Source organism: Pempheris klunzingeri, chromosome 1, assembly GCF_042242105.1.
Source record: "Pempheris klunzingeri isolate RE-2024b chromosome 1, fPemKlu1.hap1, whole genome shotgun sequence".
Lineage (NCBI taxonomy): Eukaryota > Metazoa > Chordata > Actinopteri > Acropomatiformes > Pempheridae > Pempheris > Pempheris klunzingeri.
This window is the reverse complement of record NC_092012.1, coordinates 7,291,225-7,305,603: the sequence shown is the minus strand read 5'-3', so window position 1 is coordinate 7,305,603 and position 14,379 is coordinate 7,291,225. Positions and strand designations below refer to the sequence as shown.

The window sequence follows — 14,379 nt, the reverse complement described above, 5'->3', positions numbered from 1 at the left end:
TGTTACTGCTGTGAAAGAAAACTGCGTGTGTCTCATTTGCGGGGCGACGACAAAGCGGCTAACTGCCATGCTAGCTAGCATGCTAACTGCCCACCGGGAAGCTACGGGCAGAAACAGCCCGTGAGCTGAAGGCAGCTTTGGGTAAGCAGCAGTCTATTTTCACGAGGCCGGCGGAAAAATCCCAAAAAGCAGTCGAAGCCTCGTTTAGAGCTCCACAATTTCAAACAGATACCAGATGTTGTCAGGGGCAACATGGCGGTGTCATGGCAACGTTAAATAAAAATATTGATTTTTAATTGTGTTAAATTCAAAAGTGCGTTCATGAAATGTAAACAGATATCATTTTGTTAAAAATGCCGCAGATTTGTTCATTAGTTTAAAATGTGGTAAGATTTATTTAAAAATATGAAAGTTGATTTGTCTTAAACATTACATAATTGATAACTTTTTCAAACATGGTGCAACATAGCTGATGATGTTAAAAGGCTCTTTGTCAGTGGGCAGTGAAAATGGGACATTTGCTGAGATTAATAGAAATTAAATGTGTAATATTGATTATCTGTTTCCCACCATGTTAAGTCATTGTTGATAATTATTGTGAGAAATCACTAACGTGATCAGTGTCTTCACATAGATGAGTATCATTAATAATAATATATAACTAAAGGCAAACTGAGCAAATTTGTTATTTCAGAGGAGTGTGACAAACTGGTAGCCCTTCGTATGACTCAGTACCCATGAAGTAGCTCTCAGTTTCAAAAAGGTTGGTGACCCCTGATGTAGACCAATACATTGGTGTAAAACACAACCAAATTCTCATCAGTTTTTCCAAAACAAAGTAAAATACCATACATTTTTATCCTATTTGGCACCAAGAACAACACTGAGCATGAACAGTAGCCTACTGTAAGACTTGTTGATGCTGTGCAGTATTTCTGCTGCAACAGAAGGAGCAGAGGCCACCTGCAACCATCCACATCATATAATCATTGTTCATCGTCTTTTCTGGAATCAAACAAAAACTAACTAACTGTATTTTGCTGCAGTAGAGAAGATTTGATGGTTGGCTAATTAAAGCATCCTCTTTTTTGCATTTTGTTTTAGCTTTGCATATAAGTAGGGCCATTTGTTTTAGATTGTTTCACTGTGAACACTGGCAGCTAACTCTGAAGTGTATTTCGACTGATAAAATGATGGGCCCTTGATAAAGTGGCCAATTCATGGAAATGTAGTCAGATGCACTGACTGATGACTATGTTGCTGAGGTAATATGTTTTCTAATATGTTTTCTAAATTCACCGTCAGCTACTCATGATATGACAGGTAGATGTGCTGTTCCACATGTCGGTGACAAGCATTTATAGTTTCAAAAGGTATATTGCACTAAACTACAATTTGTATTCCAAGGATTTATCGTTGGTACTCATTCAAATGCTACTTCTGTTACATATAGTTGTAAAATCATGTTACATTTCACTCAAATACAAACATATTTCTCAAAGCGTTGCCTCTTCTTCTCTTCTCTTCGTGTTTGTTTTTAGGTGCTTCATTAGGATTAACGCCAAGACGAGAGCGAAAAGTAAAGCCGCAGAAAACAAGCCAGCTCCTCCAATAGAAGGCTTTCACAGTGAATTCTCATGTTGCTTCTCTTTTGAAGAAGTTGACGTTAATTGGATGTCTTGTATGCCAACCGTCTGTCAATTAAAATAGATCATAAGCCAAGTCGTTCAGCACTTGGTGATTTGTTGTTGTTTCACTGACCAAAGTGTTGGCTCAGTAGATTGCTAAATTTTGCCTATATCTTCTGACTCATGACTGACGTTGGGAGGCTGCTGTCAAAAATAACTTAACATTAACGCCCTGAGAAATGACATGCACTTTGTTTGTTAGATACGTATTTATACATGAATTGAGTAACAATTTGTCATATAATGCTGCCTTTCAATAAATGCTCAGTTCCGTAAAGCAGTTGTCTCATCCTCTTTTGTGCTGGATGTTTTATGGGTTGTCTATTTTTTAATGTAAAACTAAGCAGATGATTTTTAGATCTCTAACAATACTGGACCACAAATATTAAAGAGACATAGATGTTTATGATGTATGTCTGCAAATATACAGTAGGTTTTACTAGTGTGAATATGAAAAAATGTTTCAGTAGTGTGCTGTAACACTATTGATGTAAATTTCAGTGGCAACACTGTAGAAATACAGTATATCACAGTATTACACAGTAAACCTCACTCTCTACTGTACAATACAAGTACGGTAGCGACAAAATAAAATAATTAAAGGATTTAGGTGTCTACAGCTGCCAGTATAGTTAAATGCAATTTGAGAGGGAAATTAGTCGCAGTGTGGTGCTTCAGGGAACAGCCTCTGGTTTGGACACTTTGTGATCATCACTGTCACCGTTCCTGCAGCGTGACGGACAGATCACACAAAACAAAGAAGCCAGGGGGCACAAGGACAAGAGAACAGGGGGAGGAACAGACACCCATTAGCACACTAAACCTGGCAGCAGAGCTGTGTGCCTGCAGCCAGGTGACTCCCTCAGCTCTGCTCTCTTGCATTTTGTTTGCTCCATCAGCTGAGGAGGACCTGACGGGTGCCGAGGCATCTGGAAGCTCTGCAGCCATTATTAACCGCTCCCCTGGGCTACCCGGGACAGACCATGTGAATATGAATTCAACAGCACAGGCAGCTCATGATGAAAATGAGTTTAGATCTACAGTATGTAATCCACAAGTCCAACACTGCATGAATGCATACAGTCAGTGTTTACCTGCATATAAAGGTATACCATATTCTCCTTCTTTGCTTGTGTCAAGTGTCAAACTCAAACAATGCAGGCAAGACACTTCTCAAAGAGAAAGGGTCTCTTTCATTGTTATAAGCCAAGAAATAGAATCTACTTGAAGAAATATGCCTGCTCCATTTGACAAGATGGCAAAGTATCCACATTAATGTTTTTATTGATGCGAGAGAAACCTCCAATGTAAAAACAGTGCATGTGAGAAAATATAGACCTACAATATAGCCTATACTTTTTGTACATACAGGAGTGGCCAAACACAGTGTAGGCAGTTTGGGGATGACATTTGTGTGTACACAATACAGAATATAGGCTAACTATACATTTCCATCATCTACTAAGAGAATTAACAATGCCCTAGAATTGAAGTTAACTATAGTGTAATTTTGTAAATGAAAGCAGAGAATCAAGCATAAATGTACTTGGCTGGGGGTGAAATAATCACTACCTCATTTACAGGTTCACAGACAGGGTTTACAGGATATACATGAATAGAAAACACTGTAATGTATTGTAATTCTATTTTAATCTCCAAATCCATTATAGATCCTTTCACATACAATCCCAGGTTTCCCTGGGAGTCCTGAGTCTAACATCCCGCGTTTGTCCCCTGTGTCCTCGTCTCTAAATCCATGTTTCTTGCTGCTCCTCGTTGTTAAGTAAAGGCAAAAATGGCATAAAAGTAAAGAAAGGGCAGAAAGAAAAGCTTCGTGTAGCTAGATGTTAAAGGGGAGGATGGAAAGTGAAATGTAATGCTTGTGACAGATATAGGAATTAAAGAAATGCACTTTTCATGCATAGTCCAAGTCACGACGAAAAACACATGATATGATGTGCGTCCGTTCTGTGTGTGACTGGATGGAAAGAAATTACGCACGGACAAGACAGTTAAAAGAGGAGTAAAAAGCAGCGACATATTTTTCACCACGCTGCAGTCATCGGGAGTAGGGGATCACGTTGGAATTTGAGAGGCCTTTACGGTCTAAGATGGACAGCATATACTCTCCATTATCCACAATCTGGAGAGGCACCACTCCCTGGGTTTCTCCCTGCGTAAAAGAGCGCGTCGCGCAGCCTTTGTTGGATGATGTGGTGGAGACTCTCCAAATCAAACCGCTGAGCATTTTCCTGATCTCTGGCCTCATCAGGCAGTAAAGCACCGGGTTCAAGCAGCTGTTTGCGTGCGCCAAGCACACGGTAACCGGGAACACATACGTGTGAACCATGTAATATGATTTATCCCAGTTTACTGCGTTGAATTTGACCAAGACACCCCAGAAGGTGATGGCATGATTTGGCATCCAGCAGCAGAAGAAAGACAAAACCACTATAGCGACAGATTTGGTGACTCTAGATCTCCGTTTAGGGTTGCTGCTGTCCATGCTCCTCCGTCGCACGAAGCGCAGGAGCATCAGATAGTTAACAGAGACTATGAGCATAGGGACGATGAAGGCTATCAATATTTTCTGGATGTGATAGAGAGCGAGCCAGTCGTGTCCTTCGGGAAACTTGAGGAGGCAGAGTTTTTCTCCTGCGACCACAGTCACGGTGGAGAAGATAGTTGTCGGAGCTGTGGCCACCGTCGCCGACACCCACAGCACCGCGCACACCCACTTCACACACCGCGACCTCCTGTACGCTTTCTTCTTCAGCGCCGAGGCGACCGACCAGTAGCGGGTCACACTCATGGCGGTGAGGAAAAACACGCTGGCGTACATGTTCATCACGGTGACCGAGAGGATGATTTTGCACATGGCGTCTCCAAACGGCCAGCTGAAGTCCAGCGCGGTGTCCACTGCCCAGAAGGGCAGAGTGAGCACGAACTGGAAGTCCGTCACTGCCAAGTTGATGATGAAAAAATTGATGGTGGACCTCTTTCGACCTTGCCGTAACCTCATAAGGAAAAACACGAGCAGATTCCCCACCAAACCCACTGCGCAAACTACAGAGTACACCACAGAGATGAGTATCCTGAGGATGAGGGTGCCCTCCGCGCTCACATCAATGTCTTCGAAACTGAATTTATCATCCCCAGGCGAACTTCGGTTCAGTGTCCCGCTGTGGTTTAACATTTCATCCATCTTAAAAGTTAGTAACCTGGACCCACGCAGGCTTTGCACCGCGCGCAACGGCAAAACACAGCACACGCGCGCCCCCCCGCACCCCACGAGAAAGACTCTCACCTCTTCATGCACGTTCAATGAAATGGAGTCAGCTTTTATACAGGTGTGTCGCTCCTCTGCTGTGCAACGATTGGTCGAATAAGACGTGACAGAGGAGACTCAGAAGAGAGCAGTATCTGACTGCTGTTATTGATAACAAGCTGACATTCAATTACAACACTGTGGCAATTTGTTAAAAAGAAAAGAAAAGAAAAGAAAAAGAAGCCCAACAACAACAACAACAACTGCTTCTTCATTGGAGGCTCAGCTGATTTTGCTAAACTCAACAGCTCCATGATAGTCACCCTCTCCATTGTGGCTTGGTTCGGTCATTTCTCTGTATGTGACAAGAACAGGTTGCAACATCCACTTTAAGTGGCCATTAGGATCATTGCTGTTTAACTGCCTGATCTGTGTCACATCTCCACTAAGAGAACACATTTTAAGGCTCAAGATTTGTTAGTGCCCCCTTCATCCTCTGAATGGAGGCTGCCAATGGACAGGCCTAACAGGCTGGCTAATTATTTTATCTCTTAAGCCACCAAACTGTTAAAAGCTCATGATGACTCAGCTAATGATTAATGTCCCATTTAACTCCTGGAGGCTGATGATGGTTACACATATTTTGGTTTCCTGTTTGTCACTTAGTGGATTCATGCTTTTTTTTTTAAAAAAAATCTTGATTTGTGTATGTGCTTATGTTTTACCTGGTTGAAATTGAAGACCAGTGGTAGTTTAAAAAGTTAGCCCTGAGATGAGAGGGTAAGGGAAATGGTGACATTTTAAACCCAGTTAGCGCAGAACCCAAAGATTCAAAGTTAAAATCACAGAAAGATATTTACACTCCAAGACCAATGCAGATTTTGCAAAGCAGATTATCAACTTCTGGTGGTGCATCTGATTTGTTCTGCAGTAGAATTAAGTTAAACTCCCTCCATATTTGTAGGCATCATCACCAAGACACACTTTTCTGATAAATGTAGGAGTGTTATGATGACATATCAGAGTTGATGCACAGCCCCTGCAACGTGCAGTTTGTGCAGAAGCGTCAGTGCCTCCATTCCCCCGCTAGAGGGCGCGCTTAGCTTGGCCAGAGGAAGATTAATAAAGTGAAACAATGAGTGATGTAGGTGGGTTAGTGACCATGTGGAATGTTTTAATGTCGACGTTATGTCACTTTGATGAAAACTTCTTTACAATCCCTCTACTGGAGATGAAAAGAGCATCTTAAGTTCAGTTGATAAGATGGCTTCATGTAGGTTTACAAAAGCTTTTCACATTAGGATCCTCTGAACTTATTGCTTTCAGACACACTTTCCCGCACCGCTTTACGGCAGTTTGGTCCCAGACTTTCCACGGGAGAGCTCTTGTCTGTTTATCATTTCAGCATAATGGGAGGCAAACTCTCACACACTGAACCCCCCTCATCTGTATTCATTACTTTTGACTCCAAGTGCATGCAGCAATCTCCAAACGGGTCCTCATGTGACCCCCTGAGAAACCGAAAGACCTCAATTTTGGGAGCAACTTGCCAACTGGATTGAGACACTGTATCCAATTCCTTGGAGTAGCATTCCCCTTTAAGCCTCCAGCCCCACTGAAAGATGGCCCATTGTCTTAAGTCCACCCATCTGTGGGGGTGGCTCTGCGAAAGTTTGCAGAAGAAATGTTTAAGCTGTCACTGGCTGTCGGTGAGAGGCTGATGGAGGACAGAGGGGGCAGCTACTTGTAAGCAAACGTCAACACCGACAGAGCCGACAAACAAGTCACCAAGAGTGAGAATGCAGCTAAAACGGCCCGTGGAGGCAGAACATGCTCAGGCCTGAACTGGTGAAGTTTGCTGGGACTGACACAGTTTCAGTGGATGGCCGCAGCAAAGCGAAAAGTGCATCCAGCCCAGATGGAAGTAATTTGAATTGACAATCGACACGGTGTTAGACAGGTATTAAATGCTTCTTAAATATAAAGTACCGTCCTGCCAAAATGACCCGTTTGGACTGCGGGCTTCACGCCTTTGGACAAGGAGTCTCCCCCATTCACTTCTTCATCGCACTGCTGACGGTCCTGGAAAACTGCAAAACTTGGGGATTGTCGCATGAAGCAGGTTAGTCGAGACTGAAAGCAAAAACTTTTAAAAACTTTCAACTCGTGGATTCACGGTATCGCCACGTCCTCTGGTGTTGTTTGTGTCAGAGCGCATCTAATTCAGTTTCAGAATCAGGCCAGCAGTGTTTTCACTGTGTGGCCAGCTGTGACTTGTGTTTACAAAGTTTTGGGTTGACCATAGCAGTTAATCTCAAGGTTCAGCAGCTCAGTCTCGTTGCTGGAGAGACCTTCATTCCATTGAATCATCAAAGGTTCAAGCCCCATGCAGGCAAGCATGTGCTCTGCCCTGGAGCCAAAATACAGAAATGCAGCTGACGCCGACCTCTGACCTCAGGAAGGTCAGGAGACAGAGTCTCTCCTTGTGAATCCACGGGATACATTATCATATTGTCATGATAGAGCTGGTTTTCATTCTGCTCTTCTTTGAAAAGTGTATTACCCATCAGGCGCAGTGGATATCATCATTTAAAGGGAATTAATCCTCTTTTGTCTTGGAGAAAACACTCCCCTGCCTCCACTCCCTGCACTTTCATCCTCTCAGCCTTTCTTGTAGTCTGGTTGTTAAAAGTTGGGGCTCTCCTGAGAACACAGACCCAAGCAGAAAAAGGACTCTGGATGCGAGCTGTCTCATCCTGTATAAATCAGGTGTGAGGTCCCGAGAGAAGAACTAAGTACTGACAGGCATTATAGACAAGGATGTGCCACTGAGGTAATACACCTTCCCAAGCTGTAACGATTTCGGGTGATGCATGTTCGCACAGGAATCCCAAAGTTTATTTTTAAACGACTAAGTAAGTACTTGGACACAGGCACAAGTTTCTTATTCTTAGTTGGCACAGACATACAGAAGTTACACAAGTGAAACTAGGATGAGCAAACAGGCATCCCAATACCAATTTTGTGAACTACTTTTGATTCAGAGTGCATAGGAAGCTGATTGGCATCGCTCGTATGTCTGGCATCCACCTAAAGACCGCTGGTGGTCCCAGGCCCCACGCAGAGAACCACCTCCTAAGCTTAGTTATATATGGAGTTACATGCGCTTCCTTCATACTTTCTTACTTTGCAAAGATGATGGTTACTGATCACCATGGATACATTGAATTGAATGCACATTCCTTTCAATATCTCCTGACAATTAATTGGTTTTAAACCTTCAGTTCAGGGTACAGCTGCTCAATACATGGCACTAGGACATCTTTCATATTTTATTAAATACCTTCTATGAAAAGAATCATCGCTTATGAAACTACACTGTGTGCACAATTATTAGGCAAGTGATTATTTTGACCATATCATCATTTTATCCATAATTTCCAACTCCAAGCTGTATAAACTTGAATGCTTATTGGATTTAATGCATATCAGGTGATGTGTATTTGTGTAACGAGGGAGGGTGTGGCCTAAGGAGATCAACACCCTATATCAAGGTGTGCATAATTATTAGGCAGATTCTTCTCCTCAGGAAAAATGGGCCAAAAAAGAGATTTAACTGACTCTGAAAAGTCAAATATTGTAAAAAGTCTTTCAGAGGGATGCAGCACTCTTGAAATATCTAAGATATTGGGGCGTGATCACAGAACCATCAAACGTTTTGTTGCAAATAGTCAACAGGGTCGCAAGAAACGTGTCGAGAAGAAAAGACAGCAAATTAACCGCCAAAGATTTGAGAAGAATCAAACGTGAAGCCACCAGGAACCCGTTATCCTCCAGTGCTGCCATATTCCACAACAGCAACCTACCTGGAGTGTCATGAAGTACGAGGTGTTCAGTTCTCAGAGACATGGCCAAGGTAAGAAAGGCTGAAACCCGACCACCTCTGAACAAGACACATAAGTTGAAACGTCAAGAATGGGCCAAGAAATATCTGAAGACAGATTTGTCAAAGGTTTTGTGGACTGATGAGATGAGAGTGACTCTTGACGGACCAGATGGATGGGCCCGTGGTTGGATCAGTAACGGACACAGAGCTCCACTTTGACTCAGACACCAGCAAGGTGGAGGTGGGGTGCTGGTATGGGCAGGTGTTATTAAAGATGAGCTAGTTGGACCTTTTCGGGTTGAAAATGGACTCAAAATCAACTCTCAGACCTACTGCCAATTTTTAGAAGACACTTTCTTCAAGCAGTGGTACAGGAAAAAGTCTGCATCTTTCAAGAAGACTTTGATTTTTATGCAAGACAACGCTCCATCACATGCATCAAAGTACTCCACTGCGTGGCTGGCCAGTAAAGGCCTTAAAGATGAAAAACTAATGACATGGCCCCCTTCTACTTCTTTAGTAGTAGTGGTATTATTTGTATTATTATTATTATTATTATTATCGTTATTATTACTTTTGTGTTTGAAGTTTATTCTTATTCTTTTGGAGCTGTGTGTAACAAAAAGCAATTTCCCCCTGGGGATTATTAAAGTAATTCTGATTCTGATTCTTCACCTGACTTAAACCCTATTGAGAACTTTTGGGCCCTTCTTAAGCAGGAAATTTACAGTGAAGGTAAACAGTACTCCTCTCTGAACAGTGTCTGGGAGGCTGTGGTTGCAGCTGCACAAAATGTTGATTCTGACCAGATCAAGAAACTGACTGACTCCGTGAATGGAAAGCTTGTGACTGTTATCGAAAAGAAGGGTGGCTATATTGGTCACTGAGGTTTTTTTTTTGTGTGTTTTTTTTTTTTAAATTTCAGAAATGTTTATTTGTACATTTTGAGTTTGTTTATTATTCTCACTTTAACAGGTGAAAATAAACAAGTGAGATGGGAAAATCTTTGTTTTTCATTTAGTTGCATAATAATTCTGCACACTAATAGTTGCCTAATAATGGTGTACATATAGATATTCTCTTAAGAAAGCCAAAACTTCACTTTTACTACTTAAATGTTCAGGTTTGAGGGTTTGTTAACATTTTGGATTGACCAAGAGCACTGTAGTTGTACAATAACAAAATGAATCCTCAAAAATACAACTTGCCTAATAATTGTGCACACAGTGTAGGAAGCCCTCAGAGAGTAAAGCTGCTCATGCACACAGTAAAACATGCATACATCTGATTGTTTCATGGAACATTGTGCTTAATTAAAGGTTGAATTATGTGACATGAGTGATTCAGACTCTTGACCACTGTCATCTATTTAGTGTTTTCTGTAGCTTCATTTATAGGTGAAATTATCCTTGGCTGTAGCTGACATAATGTAGCATACAGAAATAAAAATGAATACATTAAGTGACCTTACAAAAGGTTAAGAAGGGAGGAAAAGTTCCTCACTCTTTATTTAATGAGACAGTCAAAGCAGCTGGTTACCAAATACAATAACCTTATATCTTCCTGCACTGATGTACACTTGAAAATATTTTCCAGATAACCTTGGGTGATGCTGAATGGAGAGAGACCTTGTTATAAAGCAGTGTAAATTAATTTTTTGCATTCTGCTCATTTCTCTAAAATGAGATCAAGGTAATGACAGGATTAATGGGGGGTTTGGAGCAGGTTTATCTACACGCAAAAGCAATTTGTCTGGAAAAGATGATGTTCAGGTTTGTTTTTCTTTTGTCCTGTTAGCTGTGCAGAATAAATGAGTCATGATGCTATTGTTGTGACATCAGTTATATTTTATTTATATTTATATATATATATATAATTATTTATTTATTTTATGTAAATAAGGGGGGGGGTTGCCTTAAAATAATAATAATAAAAAAAAAAAAAAGTGTGGTCCGAGGTGCTGGACAGAGTAAATATGAAGAATATAAAAATAGATTCTGCACATTATATAATGCTTCCATGAATATTTACTGTCTCCATGTGACATTTGGGCATAGGTTTGTCTTCAGTGTCTGAAGACGAGCTAATGTATGTATGATTCTTTTCATTTTAAAAAGTAAATTGATATCACCATTAAAATTCACATGAAAAATGAACCGTAACACATATTTTTGACGTGCATCAAACTATGATATTGATCTTGATCTCCGTATGGAGTAAAAGTCTTCATATTAGAGTCAGATCTTGGCTCTTCTGCTGTGACACCAACCTTTGTTCTTTGTAGGTATCTGAGAAGTACACATGGTTCATAAATAGCATTTCAATGAAAAAATAAATCTTGTATGAATGTAATAGTTCATACAGAATACAGTAGACACACCATGTACCCTTAAAAAGGTGCATCTCCAGGATTTTTTTGAGCACAGTAACTATATACAGTAACTGGCGCTGATTTAAGAGCTTCTTTCTCACCCATTTGGCAAAAAAAGATACCTTAAATTCTAGTTTCATATGTTAACTCTTGTCACATAATTTTCAAGCCACACCTCATTTTCCCCATGACGCACACGGAGACATGTAACATTGATTATACAGTGTGATGAACTAAATTTAAAAAGATATGCAATGTTAAGCAAGACTTAATCTCCACCGAACAATAAACTGGAAACATTTGAATAACTGTTGTGCACCACAGTCATCACTGATATTGTTCCCATCAGTGTATGTATAGAACTGAGAAGAGCGGACTGGCGGTAATCCTTCTTCTTAAGGCATATTTTCTTTACCCTTGCGCACAAAGGGGGATCTTTCTCCCACATCCTGTCATGCTGCTGTTTCAGCTATTTCAGATCACAGGAAATTAAAGAGCAACTTTATCAAGCCTGGTGCGCATGACAGTAAAAGGTACAGGGAGGATAGTGGACAAGGATCCAGTTTGAAGCAGTGTACCTCTAACAGGCTCTTTATACACTGCAGCAGAATGTAGCATAAAAATGACAGATTAGACACCCATATGGGTTTGTTTAGAGCTTCCCCAGTTTTGTTTACAGCTTCACAGCCACTTAATTATCTAATTGCCATCCTTTTTCTCATGATTTATTAACCCATCTTCTCTCATGTCTTCTTTTCCCACCACAACTTTGACAGAGAGTTTTCTGAAGGATCTGCCTCAGTATGAAGTGGTTCACCCTACTAGAGTGGATGCCAGAGGTCACTTCCTGTCCAACTTCCTGTCTCACCACGCTCGCCGTGTGCAGCGCAGGGAAGCCTCAGAGGGAGCAGCTGACGTAGATCGAGTCTTCTACCAGTTGTGGCACAGCGGCTACAGTTTGCACTTTAACCTCACCTTGAACCCACACCTGCTGGCTCCAGGCTTCCTGACTGAGAGGAGGTATGGAGGCCTGGAAGGGGCACAAATCCATCCTCCTGGATCCTCCCAGTGCCATTTCTTAGGTGAAGTGTGGGATGAGACCACTGTTAAAGGAAGCGCAGCCATAAGCACCTGTGACGGCCTGGTGAGTAACTTAAAAATTGAAAGTCTTATTGAAATGCATATCACATTTAATGCAGATGTGACAGTTTCAGCAAGAGTTTTGTATTTAGAGCTGAGTGGCCCAAATCAGATTTATTTTGCTCAGATCTTTTTTTTTTCAGAACACAAAACACATGGAATCTGATCTTTTCAGTTATGATTAGAGCCACATTCAGATGTGGTCCTTAATAAGATACAGGCCTTTTTTTTTTTGCAATTCAACCTTCGTGTGAACAATCATATTGAAATTCTTTTATATCACTTGTGGTTAACCGTCCCTGCAGCCAGCCAATACAACCCGATTCCTACACACTTTCTCAGGGAGATGGATCACCTGAACTGAATGTTTTGTTGCGAGAGTCTTGTGGAGAAGATGAAGTTAAAAGTAGCACTTGACATTTTGAAATTTTGGATGAAATCTTTTTCTGTGAAGCCATTCGCGTCACGATCTCACCACTCCAGGCTGCTAGAGAAGTAGCAGCCACTGCACCTTATCCCTACCTCATTATCGTCTGCTCACAAATTTGCTGGCTACCACTGCACATCACCTCATACATGAAACTGTAAACGCTGACTGAGTTTGCTTCTGTATGATTGCATGCTGTGTGTGACGTCTTTGTTATTGTTCTTAAAAAAACAAACTAACATGATCAGCCAAACAAAAGTCCAAATTTAGCAGGTTGAAGCACAAAGTGACAAAGGAATCCAGGTATATTTCACAATCTGCTCACTCCTGTTCAAACACTGTTTATTCGTTGTGCAGCCAGCCGTTCACGTTCTGCTCTGCCTCTGAAGATGTGCACTTATAAAGGAAAATGTTTTTGGCTGCCAAAGGTGATATAGGTGATACATTCATAGACTTTAAATCAACAATAGACTAGACACTGCTTTATCTCAATGCTGCAGTAATATTACTCTGTATTATATATTAGATCTGGTCCATGACTATCAAAAATATTTGTAGCACAAACACACACACTCACCATCTCTGTTCTCTCTGTCAGAATTGGCACATTAAGCTGGCTATCACCAAGAATATTGATTGATTATGAATCACAAGTAATCTTGATAAATAAGACTACTAATATTGTTCTTGACTGATTCTTAGTTTTAATTCTTACTTTATGTCATAATTTAACATCAATTTGTTTGCTTTATCGCTTTTTAGTTGCATAGTTTCTTTGGGATAAAAGGCAAGTGTTTGTTTTAAAGGGGTGGACTGGAAGCAGTGGAAACCCTCATTCTCAGACAATTTGATGTGTTCAGGCCTTTTTCACCGGAGGCCTATTTGGAATTTAGGAAAAACCCAATAAAATGAACAATGGCTGAATTCTACTCACGAGCTTCACTTTCAGGGTCCTGGTATTGTGCATGTTGGCTCACTGTCACACGGTCATGGTTCACTGGGACTCCTGCTATGGCATGTCAAAATGTCTGCTGTGAAAAAAAGCCTAACTGGCTTGCCTTAACTTACCTGTTTGACTCTTGACAATGCACTATTATCTACTCAAGGCGAAATACCCCAAAAAATAATGAACAACAAATGAAATAACAAAGGGAGAAAGATGCCTGGCCTCTTCAGAAGTATAGACTAATTGGTTGCTTTTTCTCAGAAACTGAGTTGAACAATCTTTGAGCATAAGCCTGAATACAGAGATCACATCTTCCTTTGCATATCTTTTGATTTTTGATGACTTTGAAATGTAAAATTGGTGGCGTTCCCCTGCCTGAAAATCTTCACAGGCTTTGCTTCACCTCAAAGGTGGCAGTCACATCCATAATTAATAGAGTTTATCACAGGAAATAAATGCATTATCGGTATAGTAATCTGTTTAATATTGATTGTGTACATTTATTTAAAAAAATGACAATTTCTACAAGACCATTTCTTTTAGCTTCAAGCAGACAAATTCCCATTGAGACAGCCCCCTTTCAGAGAGCTGAAAGGGGGCTGTCTCAATGGGAATTGTACTGATTGTGCTTGACAATATTCACCACTAAAGCC

General features: G+C 41.0%; 2 protein-coding genes across 2 annotated transcripts in view; one reads left to right on the top strand and one right to left on the bottom strand.

The window, feature by feature from the left end:
- Positions 1-3,747: 3,747 nt before the first annotated feature.
- Positions 3,748-4,902, bottom strand: rxfp3.3a2 (relaxin family peptide receptor 3.3a2). Its single transcript, XM_070831730.1, has one exon. The coding sequence runs from the start codon at positions 4,891-4,893 to the stop codon at positions 3,748-3,750; it is 1,146 nt and encodes a 381-aa protein (XP_070687831.1). The 5' UTR covers positions 4,894-4,902.
- A 2,055-nt stretch (positions 4,903-6,957) lies between these two features.
- LOC139199294 (A disintegrin and metalloproteinase with thrombospondin motifs 7) overlaps positions 6,958-14,379 on the top strand; it is a 72,171-nt gene continuing 64,749 nt past the window's right edge. The window contains exons 1-2 of the mRNA XM_070828345.1: positions 6,958-7,078; positions 11,990-12,357. Of these exons, the coding sequence (XP_070684446.1) occupies positions 6,958-7,078; positions 11,990-12,357 (489 nt within the window). The remainder of the gene's footprint in view (positions 7,079-11,989; positions 12,358-14,379) is intronic.

What these genes read in the sequence shown, in the direction of transcription:
- rxfp3.3a2 (XM_070831730.1), bottom strand. Translation starts at nt 4,893, where the DNA reads ATGGATGAAATGTTAAACCACAGCGGGACACTGAACCGAAGTTCGCCT.